Here is a 23,325-nt window from a genome sequence, read left to right as displayed (position 1 = left end):
TTTGGAGAGCTGAAAAAAACTACCTAGAAACTTTTGGGTAGCACCTTCAATCCGAGATTTAAACACTAAATCTCACTTCAGAAAGAGTTTTCTTTGATTCTTCCTAACTATTGGGAAAACTCCAAGAATAGAAGCATCTTGGGCAAGGCTTCAAACTCCACCAATCTCCAACAATCAGGCCACGAATAGAACTAAAACTCCAGCCCCATTAAAATCTCATTTAGCTGGCTAGGAAGAGCCTACATAAGATTCATGAGCAGAACTAAACTTGCTTTGATACCAACTTGAAGTTACTACTGTTAGCAGAACTTCTAGGTAGAAGAGAAATTCAAAAATCGATAGGAAGAAGAAGAGAGAAGAGAATAGAAGAAGAACACGAGAGGAATGGGCAAACATATCTTACTGCCACCCTAAGTAGTATTTTTTATATGTTTAACATAACAATAGGTAAAAGGACAAAAATGCCCTGCTACCTATAACAATACAAGAAAGCAAGTATAAAGCCAAAAAGTAAGAAATAAAATACTGAACTTATGGGACCCCACATAAAAATATCAGGTCTGGTCAATTGTATCACTACAATTATGTTAGAAGCTTTGTGGTTAGTATCTCGTGGAGAGAGATGTGGTCTCTATAATAAAGGGGTTTAGAATCCAGATCCATGTACATATGAGTAACCCGAGAAGGCCCAACTGACCTAATAGGTTTGGTTACAGGTTAGAATTTTAAATTCCAAGTATTATAGGGTTAGGACCTATTCCAAAGTCCAACCCCATTAAGACATGATATATTAGCATATATAACAAAGATACCCCATCAATGTTTTGTAAATCTACTAACTTTATATAAGATGCTTGTGATTATCATTTTATAAGGGTTGTGTAAGATATTTTAAGAAGAAATCAAGATAATTAGTAGGCTTATTGTCAAACTATTAGGCCAAAAGTTGCCAAGAATAATTTGAATAGTGTTTTGGTGCATCTTTTTTATGTGCCTTTTGGTTTGCAGGAAGCTTAAAAAAGGTTTATTCTTATTTGATATCACATAGACCAAAAGACCCGAAGACAAACACATGGAAAGAACAAAAAAAAAAAAAACCTAAAAATCGAGAAGCTTCAAATGAAGTTTTTGGTCTTTCCATGCTGAAAATAACCTTCCCAATTGTTTTTAACAACCCGAAAGTAGACTACAATGCAAATCAAACAGTCTAGTCTTTAAAGACTTGTCAAATAATCCCTTGGCCTTATTAGGTCAAATCCATAAGCTCAATTAATAACGTGGTCCATTTTTAGTTCTAATAATTATAGACCCATGGCGTTTGGGTTAAGACCAAGTCTACTCTAATGCAATCAAAATGATGAAATGATCAATGACACCTGCCAATTGTCCAATAATGAAAAATTAATTAATGCTTCAAGTGGTGTTCATTAATGTGGATATTCTATGGATCACTTGGTTTTGAAATATGCTATACCCAATAAACATTCATTTAGGGGTTGGTGGGTTTTGAAATCAGTTGTGAATGGTTTTGAAATACAAAATTTATGCTTTTTCCTCTACATCAAAATATATTGTAATTTTCTTGGGTAGATTGAATGATCAATATATTTAATGTAATAAATGACCAAAATATTTTATTTAAAACTCTACTAATGACATATCTATTTCAAATGGCACCACATTGAGACTATAAGTTCAAATACACTACACCTCATATGAATCACATTGTTGAACATTGCCTCAATAAGTGTGGATTAAAATACAATGATAAATGCATAACCAAAATCAGCAGTAGGATTTCTTGCAAGAAAAAAACTTTGCACACTTTCAAAGCATGGGTATCCAATTGCACATTGGAAAATTTTAACATACATGTATGGGAGATATTCCCAATATATTGACTAGATGTTTTATGCACAATGTGTGTAGGATTCCTAACAAGGTTCAAAATTTTGACATGATACACCTAATACCGAGTGATCATATCGTATCTTGAAACTGATATGATATACAATGGAAAATAGGTCATATCATTTTTTTCCACCATATTGTACCTGTATTGGCTTATATCGAAGGCATAATAGGTGTATTGGTGGCATATCAATGGATATGTTATGAAAAAGATACATACAAGAAATGAAAAGGGGGGGGGGGGGGGGAGAATCCTTCTTTCCCCCAAAATAAGCTTCACCCTTGAATGATTCTAAAACTCTAAACCTTATTTCTGCAAAAAAAAAAAAAAAGAAACACAAGAAACAAGTGTAATTATCAAGGTTTTTAAAGATCTTTCAAGTTTTAAAAAATATTGCAAAACTATGTAAGTTTTTTATTTTTTCTTATAATATCTTGTGAATTTTTTTGCTTGAATGCTTGAAAATGTTTAAATATATGTTGACTTACATTTTTTGTGTTGAAAATCACAATCTTTTTGGCGTTATGACTAGATCTCTCAAAATTTTATAAAGAAATTTGGGGAAAAATATAAAGCAACAAAAAAATTGAAAATGTTTTTTTATCTGTCTATAAAGACTTAGGTGTTGTTTGGCAAATCTTTTTTGAAAGATCTTCTAGAAGATCTAACAACCAAAAGACATAATGAGCTTTTACATAAAGATCTTTTACAACCTATTTGGTTGGAGGCATGTCTTTCTGCACGAAGATGAGACGAAATAAGTTGAAAAGCTCCATTTGGAGCTTCCCGAAAATAGTCCAAAATGGGTTTCCTACATCATTTCGGGGCTGCGTCTTTTGGTGCTTAGATCTTTTCCCAACCAAACGAGAAAAGACAAAAACGTGGGATGTTGGTCTTCTAAAAAGCCGATAGTCCGCATGAAAAGATGTGCCAAAACGAAGCCTTAATATCCATAGAGCAATTAAAATTTCTTGTACAATATTTTTTCAATTTTTTTTGTAATTTTTTTAATTAAATAATAAAATTTAATTATTCATATTTTGTTATCTGCTCATAAAGCAGCATGTTGTAGATCTATGAATGATCTTTCATATCCATAGAGCAATTGAAAATTTCTTCTTCAATAGTTTTTTTTATTTTTTATATTTGTTGTAATAAAAATAAATAATAATTAATTATATTTTTATGATCTATCATAAGGATTGAATATATTGTAAATCTATGGATGATCTATCATATCCATGCATAAAGCAATTTAAATTTTTTCATCAATAATTATCTTTTGAATATATTGTATAATATTTATTTATTTTTGGTTTATTTTTGAAATTAAAAATAGATGGTAATCATTTAAATAATAAATAATTATTAATTATATTTTCACTTTGAAGTTGTGCCAATGCATGTTTTATGATTGGATAGAATAGTTGGGCCCTTGCCAACCCTTAAACACAAGAATTATAATTTATAAATTATAGTTAATTCTAGATAGGGTTGTTTATATCAAACTTAAGGATGGCAATTTTCCCCATTTCCCCAATCCCCGTGGGGATCTGCCCCAAATAGGGCAAGGAGGGGATGATTTTCCCCCTGAGGGGACAGAGATGGGGAAATTTTCATCCCCGTTTGCGGGGACGGGGAGAGCACTACCTACCCAACGTGGAGCTCGATCCCTGCTAATATATATGTATATGTACGCATACATTTTATATATGTATATATGTATACATACATCTATATATTAATATTTCTAAAAATATGGTTGAATATGTTTGAAATCGAGATATTCAAGGATATATTATTGCACTAAATAATCTACTTCCATTTAAAATTATTATTCATCTATATTCCATTTGAAATAATAAAAATTAATTGACTATAATAAAAATAAATTATTAAGTTACTTAAATGAAATAAAAATAATTATTAATTATTGTTAATGATAAAAATATCATTATTAATATAATAAAAGCAATTTAATTAATAAAAGGAATAAATTAAAAATGAACATCAATTTAAAATTAATATAAAACTAATACCAAATTATCTAAAAATTATTAGTTTTATAATTAAATTTATTAATTTAAAACCAACTTAAGTTCCACTATAAATAAAAAATTTATATAGTTAATTACATTCCATAAGGAATTTAAATTTAATAAAAACATAATATACTTAAATAAATTCAATCTTTACTAATTTTAAAAATTAATAAAAAATATTAGTTTTAAACATACTTTAATTATTTTAAAATCAATTTAAAATTCATTTAAAAATAAGGAAAATTATAAAAGCTTCGTTGGGTTTTCTAACAATCTTAAGAAACTCCCTGGTGTTTTGACCTTAACAGAAACCTCCCCTATTGTTTTGAAAAAAGGTGCAAATACCTTTCTTTAGTCTATATTCCAAATAAAAAATGTTGATGTAATGCATTAATTTTACTTCACTTCAGTTTTTTACATTTGTCCAACGAGATTAAGGGGAATTATTCTTTGAAAGTTGTCTAGAAAAAATAGATTAGTGGAGGGTAAAGTTGAAATTTTAAATTATATATGATAATGCATTAACAATGATAAGGGTATTTTGGTAACTTTAGTGTCTTTGTTACCGAAGAGTCAAGGGAAATGAGGTATTTGCATTTTTTGCTCAAAACTATAGGGGAGGCCTTTGTTAGGGTCGAAACAAAAAGGTGGTTTATTGAATTTTTAGAAGATGATATCGTTTAATAATTTTACCTAAAAATAATACAAAAATAATAATAAACCAATAAAAACTATTAAAATGCAACTTAGATTGTGATCAGATAAACTAGATATAACCCCAAAAAATAATACTTGAATTGAACTTAGATGGACACCATTTAATTGGAAATGCCATAGAACTCCATTTTCAACTTTGTTGATAAATAAAGCCCATGCATTACACAAGTTCTAACTAATATATTAATTAGATACAACAATATAAATGATATTCAAAAAGACACTTTTTTTTGTCATTTTTATTGCCTAAGCATGTGCTTAACGTGCACATGTTGAAGTCCACTATACTATGGGATGGGTGCCAAGAGTAATGGTGTCAATGGACCGGTTTTGGGTTGAACTCCGTCCAAATCAAAATTCATTTGGACGGACCAATAAGATGTATCGAATTTGGACAGGCTGGACGAACCAATTTGACATATTGGATTGGACCTGGTCCATCCATAATGAAATTATATTGGATTGAGCCAATATCTGGTCCATTGATAGAAGATAAGAACATAGGTGTCAATGGGTCAGGTTTGAGTTGAAACCAATCTAAAATTAACAAGAATTTGAACAGATTGAACGGTCTCTAGATCAGTCGAAAGTGGTCCAAAATATTCATTAGACTGAATTGAACCAGGTCCATTTATAATGGACTCACATTGAACTGGACCGGATTGGACCAAATCCAGTCCAATTGACACCCCTAGCCAAGAGATAGGATTAGCTGAATGAATGCCATAACTGTTTACCAAGCTCTCCACACCAGTATAAAATATATGAGACCCATAAACTTTCAATGTTACTGTAGTTCGTGTATTTTATTACCTGTGTGGGACATTATCATTGGTTAGTCCAAATTCGGGTGCGAGGAGGATTTTGTGAGACGAAATCCGAATTCCCACCTCTCGCCCCGTTAAGGGTCGGTTCTGGATCCGTTACTCGTTACCTTCTGGCTTCTGGGTTTGATCCGGTCTTTCTCATCGTGGACCCGTAAGGCGGTATGGATCTGATTCGTTGGCAGCCGTAAATTCACGATTTCACGTTTCCATTGACTACGGTGGCAACCAGCCAACCACCCGCCACGGTCTGGCGCTACATCTTGTAAGTTAGGAGTAGTGAGGGACCCCTTTTTCCCCCTTCCCAGCAGCGTCTCGGTCTCTCTGAATTTGATTGTAGAAGATTGGAAGTCTCCATATCTGTATCAATCGAAATCATAGAACAAGCAAGCGTTAAGGTAAGTTATGGTTATCCGACTCATTTTCTGTGAGGAATCCTCTTAGGGCTCTCTTATTTCGTCAATCTTTTGCAAGAAAACCTTAATTATCCTCCTTCAAGTAAGCCATGTGCAGTATTATTTGCTTTTCTTGTTTGAATGTATTGGTGTTCTTATGCTTCTCTTGTTTTTGGTTTTCTTCTGCATTTTCTTTTTCTATTTCTTTTTTTTTTTATTAATTGATATATCTTTTCGATTTTTTTTTTGTTTTTTGTTTTTTTTTTGGGTTGACATGGTTTTCCCTTTTAGTATTAGAGAGTAGTACAGAGGAGTCATGACGACGGCAGCGAGACCCACATGGGCACCTGCAAAAGGTGGTCAAGAACAAGGTGGTACTCGAATTTTCGGTCCCTCACAGAAATACTCTTCTAGAGATCTTGCATCTCATACAACCTTAAAGCCCAGGTGGGTTATTTATCTCAACCTACTTCCGTGTCATCTTATTATTAAACCATAGTCTCTCTGCTTGTTATTTTCTTTAAATGATTTTACCATTTCCTTGTTGATAATCAATGTAGTTTTTCTTCTTCATCATGATTTTCTTCTTCTTGCGCTTGGATGTTGGGCGTGTGGTTCTCTTTTTGGGTTGGGGGGGGGGGGGTGCGGTGGGGTTGGTGGATGTGTGGAGGTGAGGGCCTTTCAATGGACAAGGGTTTGAATATTGGTATTAGACCATCTTGGAGCCACTTTAAGATCAGTTACACCTAATTGCTTGGAATTAGTATTAGATTTGAATTAGATATACTATATGAAGTTCCCCTAATTGAGAAGGGCAGATGCCGTGACAAAATAGTAGGATGGCAATGGTTGGTCATGGTATATAAGGCTTATCTATGGCTTTCTTCTATGGACATGAACTATAAACATGAGATGCAGGTATTCATATCTACATAATATTGAACGACTTATTATAAAACTGTAATTTGTGTACTATGTGCTTCTTTTGTTCTGATTTATGGTGCTAAATCCTTTTAAGGGAAAATTCCCGATTAGTACCCTGTACTTTGGGCCTAGTGCCACTTTGGTCCCCAAACTTTAAAACGCGACAGTTCAGTACTCAAACGTTCAAAACGTGCCAATTTAATACCTACCATTAAGCAGCCGTTAAGTGGCATTTGAAAAGACACAAATGCCCTTCAAGTGTCATTGACAAAAAATGAACAGTTCCAAATCCTTGCCTCTTCTATTCAAGAAAGTAGGGACCACCAGAATGCCCACTGAGATGTGACCTCAACTTTCTTGAATAGAAGAGAAAAGGATTTGGGACTGTTCATTCTTTGTCAACGTTTGGATGGTTAATAAAGAAAATTAGATGACACTCGAAGGGCATCTGTGTCTTTTCAAATGCCACTAAACGGCTGGTTAATGGTAGGTACTAAATTGGCACGTTTTGAAAGTTCGGGTACTGAATTGTCGCATTTTAAAGTTCGGGGGACCAAAGTGGCACTAGGCCCAAAGTATAGGATACTAATCGGGAATTTTCCCTTCTTTTAAGTTTGACCGGTTTAGTTAAAGTGTTGCCTAGGCATTTGGGAGGCTTTTTACTAGGTGACCAACAGCCAACTAGGCAGATGGGAAAGACATAAATACAAATGGGGCAAATACTTATTCATGCCTCCTTTATATATTCATTCTGAATGTGTCTAACACATTTTGGGTTGGTAGGAATGTATGTAGAACTAAAAGTTGGGGCATTTTATTCCTATGCTTTTCCCCCCTTTGAGCCAGGGCGGTTAGATAAAACTTTTCTCATTCTTTATCTGAAAATCAGGGATATGTTTATTTGATTGTTTGTTTTTGCTGCGTAGGCATCATATTGTTGCCTTAACAAACTGGTTTTGGTTTGTATATTATCTAAGTAAAAATGTAGTAGCATCTAAGTTATGGTCATATCTTTATCAACAGTTTATTTCTATAATATTTGCTTACAGAAAAGAGGGGCAGGATACCCAAGAAGAATTGAAGAAGAGGAACCTCCGGGAGGAGCTAGAAGAGCGTGAACGGAGGCATTTTTCTTCAAAGGATAAGTCTTATATTGGTAAAGGCACCACATCTTTTATATATTGTGATCTCTATCCCATCATTTTATTTTCTTTATTAATATCCCATCTAGTTGTTACCATCTGGTCCTTTTAATTTCATTTTATACATCAAGTATTTGTTTCTATTTTGATCTTAACCTTATTTGGTTGCAGAGGACAGAGATCGAAGAAAAGGAGGCCAACTACTTTTGGAAGGTATTTTCTGTTACTTCCTTTGTCAAGTAGACCCTAGGCTGTTAATTAGTTTGACTAATTTTTGGCACATAATTGCAGGGACAAAGCGAGATGCTGAAGATCGCAGAGTTCCACGTAATGTAGATGCTGATGATTCTGATGTTGATGTTAAAAGTGACGATGGAAGGTCTTCTTTGTTAACTTATATTTTTACGAATATGTTCCATACAAACAATCGACTGATTACTGCTATACATCCATTTATGTATTACAATTTTTTGGGAAAGACTCACTAAGATTGTTTTACTTAGTGCAATCTGGCTTTTAGTAGTATTTTTTTAGTCTGACTTTTAGTAGTATTTCTTTATATCTTCAATTGTTCTTCAAGGATCTAGTATGGATGACATTAATGTGGCATTTTTTTATATGCATCATTGCATTGTGAGTTGTTTTTTTGTACTCATCCTCGTGCACTGGGGGCTCTCTTTGAAAAAATTGCATGTCTTGTCATTGCTAAAAAATTTATAGATTGTATTTAGGTTCTCCATTTATGTTTATTTGGTAAATGGTATGTAAATTAGTTTGAAGTTTAACCTATAAACATGTGCTTTCTTTTGATTTGTAGGCAAATATGACTTGGATTTAAAGGAAAATTCTATTAAACAGTTGTAATGCCAACTATTTTGTATGGAGCAAAGTGTTGGGCAGTCAAGAAACAGCATGCCCAAAGAATTTGGAAGAAATGTGAATGCTAAGATAGTTGAGTAGAAAAACTAGAAATGATAGGATTTGGAATGAAGTTATCCGTAGGAACCTAGGAGTAGCTCCAATAGGTGATAAAATGAGAGAGAGAGTAGACTATGATGGTTTGGGCCTATGCATAGAAGATCACCAACTGTGGCAGTTAGAAGAAGTGATCTGTTACACATTGAAGGGGCTAGAAGAGCTGGGGGTAGACCAAAAAGGATATGTGTTAAATGATTTAATTCATTTAAGCACTAATAATTTAACAAGTGGGTATGGCTTTAAATAGAATGGATTGGCGAAACAGGATTCATGTAGCTGACCCCATATGGTTGGGATAAGGCATGGATGATGGATGATGATGAGATCTTTTGATTAAAGGGTGAGAAATTTTCTTTTTTCTTGTGGGTGGGTGGTTGGGGGAGCTAGAGGTGCTTCCTTAGTGGTGTATAGTTAGGGCCTTAGGGAATAGCTAAGAATGGAAGACCAGGTTATCTGTTGTTTTGGAGGAGGCTAGTACTTTGTCTAGGCTATGGGAGTTGTATGCACCTCTTATGGTTTCAACAGGTGTCAATAGCTGTTGGCATCTATCATTCTGAAACTTGGTGTGGAGATTATGGTAGTCCTTACAGCTGATTGTAGATCTAGCCATGAAGAAATTTCTATGAGCCAGAGCTAGAAGTTCTTAGTGATGTATGATTAGGGGATAGCTAAGAATGGGAGACTAGGGTGTCTGTTGTTTTGGAGGAGGCTGCTACTTTGTCTAGGGCCTCTAGGCTATGAAAGTTGTTTGTACCTCTCAGGGTTTCAACATATGTCAATAGCTATTGTCATCTATCATTGTAAAACTTGGTGTGGAGGTTATGGTATCTTTAGAGAAAACTTTAGATCTAGCCATCAAGAAATTGCTACCAGCCAAGACTAAAGAGCCCAAATTTGTTCATCCATGAAGCATACTTATTCAGGCAATTAAAGAACATGCAAGCTCCCCCCTCTCCCCCCCTCCAAAAAAAAAATGAAAAAAAAGGTGAAGTGTACCTTGACTACCTTCATTGATTGAAAATTAAATGGATAAAAAAGAAAGCATCCATGTACCCAAAGGAATTGTACACCATATTTATAGCATTATCTTATAAGCAATTTTTCATAATAAAAAAAGTACTGAATGGTAGACTTTGTAGATCTTTGTGAATTGAGAACCATGAGAACAGGGCACTCACTACTCTTTTTACAATGACCTCCTTTGAACTGGAATTATTTTCAAAAATATGAGCATCTCTCCCTCCAAATGTTCTATAAAATTACTACTTGTATAGTTTGCTAAATAACCTTGCCTCTTCTACTAAGCCCTTTCAGATTCCAACTATGAAGAAGAGCCTCCAATATGTTTTTGATCAGCAAAGAATTCATTTATTAAATTATTAAATATTTGTTGCAGGGCAAATATATGTAGCCCATGATACAATAAATTACAACAAAGCCCAAAATAAGGAGGGTCTATTAGCTCCTTGCTTAGCTAACACATCTACTAGCCCATTTGTTTCCCTTATGTTAGGGCAAGCTACACTGAATCCAGGCCGGTGTATGGAAATAGCGAGCCCAAGCTCGAGGCCTACAAAAGAAGAACTCCACGTTAGCTCTCAGGTCCAACTAATGACAGGGTGGCATAATCAAATGTAACAAGAATTGGGAATTGACTTCCAAGGATGTAACAGAATGTAACAACCTCATGAATAAATACAATCAGAGGAAGGAAAGGAGATAATGACTATTCAGACAATTCTCTCTCTCTCTCTCTCTTACTCTTTCATTCCAAGAGGTGGTTCCTCATTAGAACCCTGTGTTGGGCAGTTCCTAACAACTTGGTATCAGAGCCAGATGCTGAACACACGAGCAACTCCGGTGGATGTCAGAGTCGACCAAGTTGAAGTAGAGCTCCATCGCATATCCGGGGACATAAGGGAAATGAAAGACACACTGGTAGCCCTGGTAAGGAAACTCGAGCAGACAGAAGGTGAGGGAAACAAGGGAGTCAATCCCAATGAAGGAGGAAGTCACAGTAGCAACTGACGGAGCAGTTCTTGGCTGGAAAGAAACCCCAAAATCGCATTTCCAATCTTTTCTGCCGGCGACCCCATCCCATGGATCTACAGGGCGGAGAAGTTCTTCGAGTTCAACGAGACCCCTAGCCAAGATCAAGTCTCTCTAGTAGTGATCCATCTGAAGGGAGACACAATCCTTTGGTACCAATGGTTTCGGCGGTGATGCCCCAGGTTGTCCTGGATGGATTTCATAGAGGCACTATGCATTCGGTTTGGGGAATTGGGTTATGAAGATTTCAATGAGAGTCTCGCCAAACTCCAACAGACCGGGAGTGGTCACGATTACCAAACAGAGTTCAAGCGCTTAGCCATATGCGCGCATGATTGGCCAGAGCGTGCACTAGTCGGAGCCTTCGTCAGAGGACATCAGATTGGAAGTAAGAGCACTCCAACCTGCCACTGTCATGGATGTTGTTGCCTTGGCCAAGATTCAAGAACGACTGAACAAAGCAAGGAAATTTAGTCGGCCATGGTTACCACCGCAAAGATCGGTCAACTTTCCAAGGTCTGACAAACACAAAAGTGATAGTGTTGCCCAAGGAAAGAAGATAGCATTCTGGGTAAGCCTAGAAATATAAACCCCGACCCAACATTTCCTTTCAAGAAGTTATCATGGGCCGAAATGCAAGCCCACAGAGAAAAGGGTCTCTACTACAATTGTGAAGAACGATTTGGGCCAAGTCACCGATGCAAAACTTTGCAAATCTACACACTCCAAGATGACAATGAAGACGGAGCCGTAAGTGGTATACATCTTAATGGATCGCCAGAATTCAATTGGGCCGAAGAACAACAGCCAGCACCGGAGATATCTTTCCAAGCCCTTATCGGGCTCAATTCTCTAGAAACAATGAGGGTTTCAGGAAGAGTCAAAGGGCGCCAGGTGTCCATCTTGATTGATAGTGGAAGCACCTTAAATTTCATAATGGGTGTGCTGGCCCAACAACTGGGATTACCAATCCAACCTATAACAGCATTTAAGATCCAAGTAGGAAACGAGACATCTCTTTCCTGTGAGGGCATCTGTACAAGCATCGAATTGGGGATCTAAGGGCAGCCATTTGTGGTGGACTTATACCCACCAGAGTTTAGCGAAGCTAATATTGTACTGGGAACTTAGTCATACCATCCTTTGGTAACTTAATCATACAAGCCCCTTGTTAGCCCAGGCCCAAAATGCAACCACACAAGAACATCAGCAACTGAGAGCACTTCTCCAGCAATATGCAACAGTATTCCAGGAGCCTACAAAATTACCACCTTCTCGGGAACACGATCACCGCATTCCATTGCTTCCAGGAGTGATCCCCATGAATGTAAGACCCTATCACTATACTCAATTTCAGAAGAAAGAAATCAAGAAGCAAGTTAAAGAATTATTAGATAAACAATTCATCCAACCAAGCCATAGCCCATTTTCTTTCCTAATCCTCTTGGTCAAGAAGGCGGGACATGGTGTTTTTGCATTGATTATAGGGTACTCAATAACATCACAGTCAAGGATTGGTTCCCAATCCCAGTGATTGACAAGCTTTTGGATGAGCTCAAAGAAGCCCAAATTTTTTCTAAGCTGGATTTACAGACAGGCTATCATCAAATTAGAGTGCACACAGATGACATATACAAAACAGCATTTCACACTCATGATGGACACTATGAATTTCGGGTCATGCCATTCGGGCTCACAAATGCCCCAGCAACCATCCAATCCCTCATGAATGATTCATTTCATCCATACCTACACCGGTTTATACTGATTTTTTTTTTTGATGATGTCCTAGTCTACAGCCCCACATGGGCCCAACACTTGGAGGATTTAGAAGTCACTTTGAAGGTTCTCTTGCACAGTCAATTATATGTGAAAGAATCAAAGTGTGCTTTTGGCCAATCCCAAGTACACTACCTCAACCACGTGGTAGAAGGGGGCACGGTAATGGCGGACCCAGAAAAAGTGGCAAGCATCCAGCAATGGTCCACACCTACAAGTGTGAAGGAACTTCGAGCCTTCTTGGGCTTGACAGGATACTACCGACGTTTCATTAGCGTATATGGCCTCATTGCTAGCCCATTGACAAATCTACTAAGAAAAGATGCGTTTGCATGGACTCCAGAAGCCCAATGGGCCTTTGAAAATCTCAAAACAGCTGTCTTCACCACCAGCATTAACATTACCAAACTTCAACAAAACATTTGTTATAGAATGTGATGCATCTGGTCAAGGGATCGGAGCTGTATTGATGCAGGAAGGGAAACCCTTTGCCTTCTTTAGTAAGGCACTTTTAGTACAACCAGGATCTAGCTTGGTATAGACAAGGGAGCTGGTAGCTGTAGTCTTGGCGGTCTTACATTGGCATTCCTATCTACTGGGGCACAAGTTCATAATCAGAACTGATCATCAAAGTCTCAAATTCTTACTGGGACAGCAGATTCTATCCCCAAATCAGCAATGTTGGGTCTCAAAGCTCATGGGGTTTGGTTATTCAATTGAACATCGACCGGGAGCAACAAACAAGGCGGCTGATGCACTGTTGAGACACCCAGAACTGAAGCAGCTACAGGTCTCTCTTCAGCCCACAACTAAACTCTGGGACCAAGTTCGAGAAGAGGCATCTACAAGTCCCGAACTACAACAGACAAAAGACCACCTTTCACAGCAATCTGCACCTAATTACATGGTCAAAGGACCCTTACTCTACCATAAAAACAGGTTAGTGCTACCAGCCAACTCAGCCCATATAGGCTCATTGTTAGATTACTTTCATGCTTCACCCATAGGGGGCCATTAAGGGGTGCTCCACACGTACAAATGCGTTGCATCTCAGTTCTATTGGAAGGGAATGATAAGGACTATCCGGAAGTACATTGTCAACTGCAAGATTTGTCAGCAATGCAAATATGAGGCCCAATCTCCAGCAGGCCTACTCCAACCTCTTCCAGTTCCCACCCAAATTTGGGAAGACATCTATGGATTTCATTACTGGGCTTCCACTTTCAGCAGGTTAATCAGTGATTTTGGTGGTGGTAGACCGTCTTACCAAGTACAGTCATTTTCTGGCATTAGCACATCAATTCACAGCAATAACTGGCTGATGTCTTTGAATGGGAAATAGCCCGCCTCCATGGATTTCCCAAATCAATTTTGTCAGATAGAGATCTCGTGTTCCTTGGTACATTTTGGAGAGAACTATTTCATGTACAGGGTGTTCAGCTAAGGAAATCAACTAGTTATCATCCTCAATCGGATGGACAAATAGAGGTAGTCAAAAGATGTCTGGAGACATACCTGCACTGTTTTTCAGGTTCCAAACCCAAACGAGTAGTGGTATAAATACCACCTATCATGTTGCTGTGGGGATGACACCTTTCTGTGCCTTATATGGTCAAGAAGCCCCCAGCTTACTGCCTTACAAAAAGGGTTCCTCTCCAGTTGCTTCATTGGAAGAAGCATTGACCCAACAGGATGCTACTCTACAGGAGCTCAAACACAACTTGAACCAAGTGCAACAGTGGATGAAAAACACATATGACAAACACCACTGGGAAGTGGAGTATCAAGTGGGTGACTTTGTATACTTGAAATTGCTCCCTTACCGCTCACTATCAGTAAGGCAACAACACTGGAATAAGCTGTCTCCACGCTACATTGGGCCTTTCAAGATCATCGAAAGGATAGGCAACCTTGCCTGCTGCTTGGAGCTACCTGAACACTCTAAAATTCATCCTGTATTCTGCATTTCAGTTCTGAAGAAATGTCTCAAGCCAGATGTAGTAAGTCAGCCCACTCTACCCAAGTTTACTGAAGACATGGCTTTAGTCACAGAACCACAGTCCATTATTGACTTTCATTGGGTAAAGAAAGGACATCATGTGGAACCGGAAGCTCTGGTAGTGTGATCTCAACTACCCAAGGAAGATGCAACATGGGAGCCTTTATCCAACTCCACCGCCAATTTCCCCATTTTGACCTTGAGGCCAAGGTCCAGCTTAACAGGAGGGGTATTGTTAGGACAAGGTGCACTGAACCCAGGCCAGTGTATGGAAATAGCCAGCCCAAGCTCGAGATCTACAAAAGAAGAACTCCATGTCAGCTCTCAGGTCCAACTAATGACAGGGTGGCATAACCGAATGTAACAAGAACTGGGAATTGACTTCCAAGAATGTAACAGAATGTAACAACCTCATGAATAAATACAATCAGAGGAAGTAATTGTTAGGACAATTACTCTCTCATTCCAGGAGGTGGTTCCTCGTTATAACCCTGTGTTAGGCAGTTCCTAACACCTTATCACCCATCCAAAGTTAGAATTGTATTTCTTTGCAAGTAGGTCAATTTGTCTGAAGATGAATCTAAGTTTCCAGGGTGCTGAATCAATTTGCTTTGCCCATGTTATGACCAAAAGGGAATCTCCTTCAATTTCCAACTCTCTTGCCACTAATTTTTCAGCAAGATTTAGGCTGCATTTGGCATTCCTTATTTTAAGAACTTGTCTCCTTTTTGCAGTTAAAATACCCTATCAACATTGAGTTTTTAACTGCAAAAAGGAGATAAGTCCTTAAAATAAGGAATGCCAAATGCAACCTTAGTCCTTGTAACAGTGCTTTTGATTCAGCCTGAATCAAGTCACCAAAACCGATTGGTCCGGAGAACAAAGCCACCACTATTCCCTTGATGGTTCCAAAAGACTCCAATTCCTTAAGATGTCATCAGTAGGAACACTCTTGAAGAGCTCCAGTGTTTTAACCCAATGTACCAGTTTGATTTTAATGGCTTCAATCACTTTCTCCTTTGATTTACTTTTCTCATTGAAGATCCTTTGATTTCTTTCTTCCCAAATTGATCAAACCAAGGCTGCTCATACTACCTTCCATATACATCCTCCCCTTTTCTTCTGTTGCCTCGGAAAATTTGGTGTAAAAAGGCTCACTACGTCTTGTTGGGGGACCCATCTGCAACCAAAGAGAGAGCAAAAGTAATCCCAAATACAAGATACAAAGGAGCAGGTGAGTAGTAAATGAGAAAGGGTTTCACTACAAGCCTTTCAAAGAACACACACATGAGGACAGGCATTTGGCCTTCTTTTCTGTAGCACATTACAAGTATTTACCTTCCCTTGAGAACATTTCCCAGCAAAGAGCTTGTACTTTAGGAAGAATTGGTTTGCACTGGATTTCTCTCACAGGAAAATTTACCCCCACTGTATCAGACCGGGCAAACAGGTTAAAAAAAGCACAAGAAAACAAGCCATCGGGAGCTGGATGCCAAATTCTATTATCAAGGCCATTTTGATCTAGGTAAACAATTTCCAGTTTTGACAATAGGTCAAGAAGAACCTCCAATATTGCTAGTAGGCACCCTTTCACCCCCAATACTTTCCAATAAACTTAACTAACACTGAATATGCCATTTTGCAGTGAATGAATAGATAATCTGCTGTATCCATTGTTACAGAACATATGAAGAATTGTGTTTGAGTCTAACAGCATCCCTCTCTTATTTCCTTTGTCAGTTCCCCAAAACATCTATGATCTATCTGAACCTTTTTTGTAGTTAACACCACCTTAGAAGGAATATGACATATCCAGATTTTAGAGCTAGGAAAGTGATCAAGGGTCTCTTCATTTAAAGATCTGAAAGGGAATTTAGCTGGGATTTATCAAAAAAGGGGGATTAGGCCGGAAAGAAACTAGATGCCTCCCATATCCATATCCTTCTCACCGTGATTTAAGCAGGGCTTCTTTTGAATCTTTGCTAGAAATTCCACCATCTCCTCAATCTCCCAATTGTTTAAATTCCTTCTCATCCTAGGGTACCCACCTTCCCATCGTGGATGTCAAAACAATCAGCCACTAGTGTGAGTAAACAATGTAGGAAAAAGATCCATGAATGGCTGGCCCTCCCACCATAGGTCTCTACAAAATCTGACCCTTTGACCATTCCTGACCTTATATCTGATGTCTTTCATGAACTGAGGATAACTTTTCTCTGTACCTTTCCATAACGCACACCCATATGATTCCCTAGCCTCACCTGGGTCCCATTCCAAGTCTCTAGTTCCATTGCTTAGTAGCAAAGTACTATCAGGTTCATTATAATGCCAAAACCATTTCCCAAGTACATACCTTGTTCCAATTCACCAAATTGATCCTTTTCATCTTTCTATCCTTTTTCATAGCCAACATTTCATCCCAGTATTGCTGCTAAAGCATCAATGTCTTGCATCTCTCCCACCACAACCGACTCATTTTTGTGCATCTTAATCTGTAATCTCAGCAAAGCTTCAAACCACCTCAAAAATACATTAAAGTACAGCAAGTTCTATTAGGTGCATGTTTTGCACAATTCCTAACTGATGGCCTTGAAGTAGAGATAGGATAGAAAACCCTGCTTATATGTTATTATCTTTATCTTCCATTTGTAATTCTCACGTGTCATGTAATTCAACTTATTCCCTAGTAATTTATCCTTCTTTGATGAGGATGATATTCTGGTGTATAATACATACTACTTCCTTCTACCATAATTTTCTTGCTTACCACTCTCAGCCACTCCTCACCCCAACCTAATCACCTAAAAATAAATAAATAAAAAGCATACTCTATTATTACTTGACATGAATGTATATTTGGGTTAGAAGTTCATGCATAATTTATTTCTTCAGTCTGTATATGTTAGTACTTGGTATATGATAACTTGATGTTCTATCTTTTTATTATTTGCTGAAATGATGTTATATTTGTTGCTAGTGACGACGACGACGATGATGATGAAGATGACACAGAAGCTCTTCTGGCTGAACTTGAAAGAATAAAGAAGGAGAGAGCTGAGGAGAAGCTTCGGATGGTCAGTCTCCTTGGCCTTGGGGATCTCTCTCTCTCTCTGTAGTCTCCTTGCCCTTGGGGATTAATCTCTTGGTTTGCCTCTTATAAGCTTCTTGTTTTCTGTTCTAAAATGGATTATGTTCCGGTTTTCTGACAAGCCTCAAGCAACTCAACAATTTGGTCCTTGGCCAAATTGATTTATCAATTGGTTTCTGAATGCTGAACCTTATTTTTTGTACATCTAAAGAATACATGCATATACTATGTCTGATTTGAAGCTTGTTGTATACGTTCTTAGTTTTTCTTAAAATGTTGATGCCATGATGTCATAAATGAATAAACTAACTGTAATGTATGCCTTCCTTAGGAACGACAAAAACAGGAAGAGGAGCTGAAAGCTAAAGAAGCAGAACTGATCCGAGGAAACCCTCTGCTTAATCCAACTTCTTTTGGTGTCAAAAGAAGGTTTTGCTTTGAACACCTGTGTTCCTTTCCTTATTATTATAATTTATATGAGTGAATAGACATCACCAAATTTACATTCATCCCATACTAATCTTAATGTTTCTCCTGATGTTGTATTTGTTGATGTGGGGAAGGTGGGACGATGATGTAGTGTTTAAGAACCAGACTCGTGGAGAAACCAAGACACCCAAGCGTTTCATCAATGACACCATCAGAAATGATTTCCATCGGAAATTTCTGCAGAAATACATGAAGTAGTTTTTCAATCAAGCATTGTGAACTCTTTTAGAACTTAAAATTCTTTGGTTTTTCAATCAAAAGCATTTAACTGATCTGTTAAAAAAGTTGGATGTTTCTGCTCAATGTACTATGGGTTGAATGAAGGTAATTTATAACTGAAGGGACTAGCAAAACAGGGTTCATGTAATTGAAGTGTGTTCAATTACAAGGAATGTATCTTTGTGTTTTCTGACTTTCTCCACCTGTGAAATGTGATCAAGTTGACGGGTATTTGGTATTGACGATGCTTGCTGTTGCTGGACGACCAGCTTTCTCCGTCATCTATACGAAGCTTTTAACCGTCTCTTCTAAGAAGGAATGGAACATGAAGCTGTTGGTTCTGTATGTTATGTTTTGCTAAGTATTTGTAAAGAAAAATATGGAGCAGCTTCATTTCATTATGTAAAATTGAGAATTACAGTATTGTATCTTACAGCTACTTGACTTTTACATGCAAAATAAACAAAGATACGAGCAACCTTGTTTCTTTCCTTGTGTAAATTGATGGTGCCAAAAGAGTTGATGATACATATGCCAAGAGGAACCAACCATTCCAAAATTCCAATAATGGTGGTTGGTTATGTGTAATTGATCTTCATATAATTAATCCATCATCCAATGTAGCCGACCATGACCCATGACACTACCAAATCTTCCCCACTGGGCACTGGTGGCTGCCTTGTGACTATGTGAGTTGTTTCTCCTCATCAACAGCCAGAATATTTCTCAAGGCTTCAACAATGATTTAATTGAAAGTGAAAGCCTCTCGCCGCTGTGGAAAGCTAATATGACTGAATCCTTGTGTTGTAGGTAACGTTGCCATTACAACATCACGTAATTGCCTAATTTTACAAGTTTACATCGTTTGTATTTTGCATTAGTCAGCTCAACCGTGAAGATGTTACTAAGCAGAACGGAAGTTAAAAAGGTGATTTACATCTTTGTAGTTGGGATTCAGAAATATCCATTTACATTCATTAACATGTTCCTAATGTACAAGTACAGGGTGATGGTGTAATGTAACTATCTTGACTGACTTATTGCCAGAAACCCAATAAAACCAGAACTGGGATTCACCTTGTAATCCAATATACCGTCAATTTCTGTACAGTCTATAAACCACTTCTTAAATCTGGCAGGGATCTGATGATGGATGAGTCTTTGATTGACTTCAATTAGATGGCCTGTCCTGGCCTGAGTCTGAGTGACCAAAGCTTATATGGAAATCACTCTTCAGATGGAAAAGCAACATGTCTCAGGCAGGTGGCATTTCAGAAGGGGTGCAAGATGCAGCCCTAAGCTGGAGTCGGCTCATGCTTAGTTCCATACTTCGGTGGACCATGTCTTGTAATAGCTTCTTAGCAGTTTCAGCAGCTTTGTCTGCTCCATCCACTCGGGTAGCAATATCATAGACTATGCTCTCCAAAACCTCTGATGCCAATCTCCTCTGTGGAGGAGTATCTCTGAGTAGGTCCAGCAGCGTCCGTGCTTTCTCTTGGGCTTTTGTTGTACCCTCCACAGTTAGTCGCAGAAGGCCAGGGATTGCTCCTTCTTTGAGGATTAGTTCCCTGTACTTGTTCCTGCAGCTCTGGCACAGAGAGAGAAGAACACCAACCGCGTGCTCTGTGCTGATCAGAGACCCATCTTCTATGGTCTCCACCAGAGTAAGAATCCCCCCATTAGTGTCTGAGATTGCACTCCGGCCTTCTTCATGGTTAGACAAGATTTCAAGCAAGGCTGTTGTTTTCTCAGCAAACTTGGAGTATTTCCTGCATTCTTTGAGGAGGACAAGGAGAGGTGGAACTGCTCCAGCAGGGAGGATTGGAGTGCAATTCTCGGTGCAGGTGGATAGGTTGTATAGAGCCGTAACTGCATCAACTTTTCCTTGAACGCTTCCGGAGCTAAGAATCTGGACAAGATGGGGAGCCACTCCGGAAGCCGCAATGGTTGGTTTGTTTGAAGCTGAAGCTGAGAGCGTTAGAATTGCTGCGGTGGCTAGCTCCCTTAAGCTTCCATTCTGGAACTTGAGGAGGTCTACCAGAGGAGGAACTGCACCGGATGCAACTATCCTAACCTTGTTCCTGTGAATCGGAGAAAAGAGTAAGCATAGCATGATGACCAAATAGGATAACAGACTAAACAGCAAGAAATAACAATTCGACATCATTACTGAGATGAAAGGGGGTAAGAGCAAGAACAAACACAATTAGATTTGTGCAATTCCTGCAATTAATTTTATATCACTTAACATTTTCCTTTTGGGGTTTCCGAATCCCGTTCTTACCATCTTGTGAAAAGGAAAGCTTAACTTGGAGAGGGAAAAGAATAGCAAAGATATTAGAACCAAACTGGAGCGAGATCCAGTGGAATATACAGGAGTTGAGACTAATATAAGGTAGAAAGAGAGTGGAGCAAAAACATAAGCAATTTTTTTTTGGGGCTGAAAACATATCCACCCAAAATGCTCAACGTGGTCAGTGTGGGAGAAAATATTACTTCAGCAACCATAGGGGCTCAGTGGAATCCCACTTGATAGAGGAACCTAATGTACATAAAACATGCCAATATCAAAACATTCTGCGACGAAATCAGAGGCAAAGAGAGCATCTTAGTCATGCTCAAACAAACCCTAATTTGGCAAACATCCAAGGCGTTTTTTTGGGTCAAAATGAATTGTGTTTTTAACAAAGAAAAAGGAGGAAAGAGAAGCCCAATTATTGCCTGATAGACATAAAAATCAAGAATTTGACCAACAAGAACTACGGAAATTGAAGCGAACCAAACAGCAGGAAATCGAAAGAAAGGTTTATGTTATAATCTAGGGTTGGTTGGGGCAATAAGCGAGCCATACAGAAAGTAAAGGAAGAAACCCTAAGTCCCTAGCCGCACCAGCGGGGAGAGAGAGAGAGAGAGAGCTAACCGTTCGTTGCGGACGGCAAGATTGAGGAGAGCGAGGAGAGCAGCTTCGGTGGCGTCGAGGTTGGAGGAGAGGAGCATGGAAACAAGGGGTTGGATGACGCCTGCGGCAGCGAAGCTAGAACGGGTCTTGACGGAGGACTTGGCGAGCTTTCTGATATCCTTGGCGGCCTGTATCTTGGTATCGAGATCGCCATGGATGATCTTGCGAGCAAGGTCCTGGATCAGATTCTGCTTTTTCTGGTTCCAAGTCTCTTCTTCCTGGTCCATCCTCGTATTGTGCCCCATGACTCCAATCCCAAAAGAATAGAATAATTAATGATAATTGCAGAGTTTCAAGCTTCCAGGCAGCCCTGAGCCCTCCTCCACCTCCTCTGTCTGGTATCCGGCGATGGTGGCCAGCGGCGGCCTTGCTCCAGTCTCCCTGGCTCACTCAGTCAGTCGGTCATTCACCAAGAAATAGAGAATCTTTTTGGTGTGAGAAGAGTGAGTAGAGAGCGTAGTATAGCTAAAGCTAAAAGCAACTGGACATAACAAAGGTCAATTTATGTAAGGTGCATGCAGATTCATATTCCATTTCCGTCTTAAATGTGTGTTAGAAGAGGACAATTGCACGTTTGCACTTTGATACATGATGATGATGCATTATTGATGATCATGATGGATGAGAGGCAGAGAGAGAGAGAGAGCGAGTCATTTGCGTTTGCGTGGGACCCATCTACGTGGAGCCGGAGCCCTAGGATCTAGGAAAGGATTTGGCGGCAACTGATCTATCATTTATTGTTATGTATATTATATCCACTGATCTGGACAATAGATTTCTCTCTCCCTCTCTCCCTCTCTCTAGTTCCTTGGAGGGAAAATTGATGGATGGAAAAGCTGATTAATAGGCGACCGAGGCATGGCGACATTGGCGAGAGGCGTAACACCTCAATGCGAGGCGTTCAAATTTTGCATGGCGTCAGTAGGTGGTATTTGATATGAAAAGTTAAATAGATATTAAAAATGTTTGAAAAGAGTTATAATTGTTTTTCTATTTTTTAGAGGATCTCAATGTTTGTTTGTGTTGAATCAACCTTTTACCATTTCAAATTTATTGATTTTATTATTTTACTCTTAGAATATATTATTTAAAAATATTGAGTTCAATTTGTATTATCTCATAAAAAATAATTTTCAATCTCAAAATAATATTAAAATAATAAATTATTAATTATTAATTAATAAATGAAACGATTAAAATTAAAAAAATAATTAATGACTATAACAATATTAAAATAATTAATAATTTATACAAATAAAATTTAAAATAATTTTTAAAAGTTAAAGAAATAATTAAAAATTACTAGTTAATAAAAATAATTAATAAATAATAAATAATACAAGTAAATTTAATAAAAAATAATTAATTTTTAATAAAAATATTAAAATAATTAATAAAAATATTATTATTCATTGAACCACATGTAGCAACGATGGCGGTGGTGGGAAGATAGGGGAGGGAGGGAGAGAGAGAGAGAGAGAGAGAGTGCAGCGGCGGTGGAGCTTCATTAGGTCGTAGGGACAGTTCGATTTGATTTACATGAAGGACAAAAATATGTAATATTAAAATTTCTTTGAGGGCATTTATGTCTTTTATGCACCTCTGAATTAGGTCTGAGTGCATTAAGCAGTCTCTCCGCCTCTTAGAAATTAAGATCTGAAATCCAATTTTATATTTGTAATAAGAGGTCATACCAAACAAAGAAGATGTCTGAAAAGCAACATTTTCAAATTCAAACATTTGAAAAGTGCAATCAAACGCCACCTTAGTTTTAGTGAAGCGTAGGCTTTTAGCCTTTCCCTCAATTTA

General features: G+C 37.9%; 2 protein-coding genes across 3 annotated transcripts; one reads left to right on the top strand and one right to left on the bottom strand.

Annotated features, from left to right (window-relative positions):
- Nucleotides 1-5,713: 5,713 nt before the first annotated feature.
- On the top strand, nucleotides 5,714-19,056 carry LOC104588695 (uncharacterized). Of its 2 annotated transcripts, none has more exons than XM_010246732.3 (8): nucleotides 5,714-5,893; nucleotides 6,182-6,337; nucleotides 7,864-7,970; nucleotides 8,128-8,169; nucleotides 8,248-8,335; nucleotides 17,739-17,835; nucleotides 18,181-18,278; nucleotides 18,413-19,056. In XM_010246732.3, the coding sequence occupies exons 2-8, from the start codon at nucleotides 6,207-6,209 to the stop codon at nucleotides 18,534-18,536; spliced, it is 687 nt and encodes a 228-aa protein (XP_010245034.2). In that variant the 5' UTR covers nucleotides 5,714-5,893; nucleotides 6,182-6,206; the 3' UTR covers nucleotides 18,537-19,056. The 2 variants fall into 2 exon arrangements, with proteins under 2 accessions (XP_010245034.2, XP_088753140.1); XM_088897014.1 differs by having other exon boundaries at nucleotides 5,755-5,893; nucleotides 6,188-6,337.
- A 406-nt stretch (nucleotides 19,057-19,462) lies between these two features.
- LOC104588697 (ARM repeat superfamily protein) lies at nucleotides 19,463-22,033 on the bottom strand. The gene is made up of 2 exons (XM_010246734.3): nucleotides 21,478-22,033; nucleotides 19,463-20,638 (listed from the first exon to the last, which is right to left on the bottom strand). The coding sequence occupies exons 1-2, from the start codon at nucleotides 21,759-21,761 to the stop codon at nucleotides 19,813-19,815; spliced, it is 1,110 nt and encodes a 369-aa protein (XP_010245036.1). The 5' UTR covers nucleotides 21,762-22,033; the 3' UTR covers nucleotides 19,463-19,812.
- Between the last annotated feature and the right edge of the window lie 1,292 nt (nucleotides 22,034-23,325).

Source organism: Nelumbo nucifera, chromosome 1 (genome assembly GCF_055504915.1).
Source record: "Nelumbo nucifera cultivar China Antique chromosome 1, China Antique-T2T, whole genome shotgun sequence".
NCBI classification, from domain to species: domain Eukaryota; kingdom Viridiplantae; phylum Streptophyta; class Magnoliopsida; order Proteales; family Nelumbonaceae; genus Nelumbo; species Nelumbo nucifera.
The sequence above is the reverse complement of the archived record's forward strand: the minus strand, read 5'-3'. Positions and strand labels throughout refer to the sequence as shown.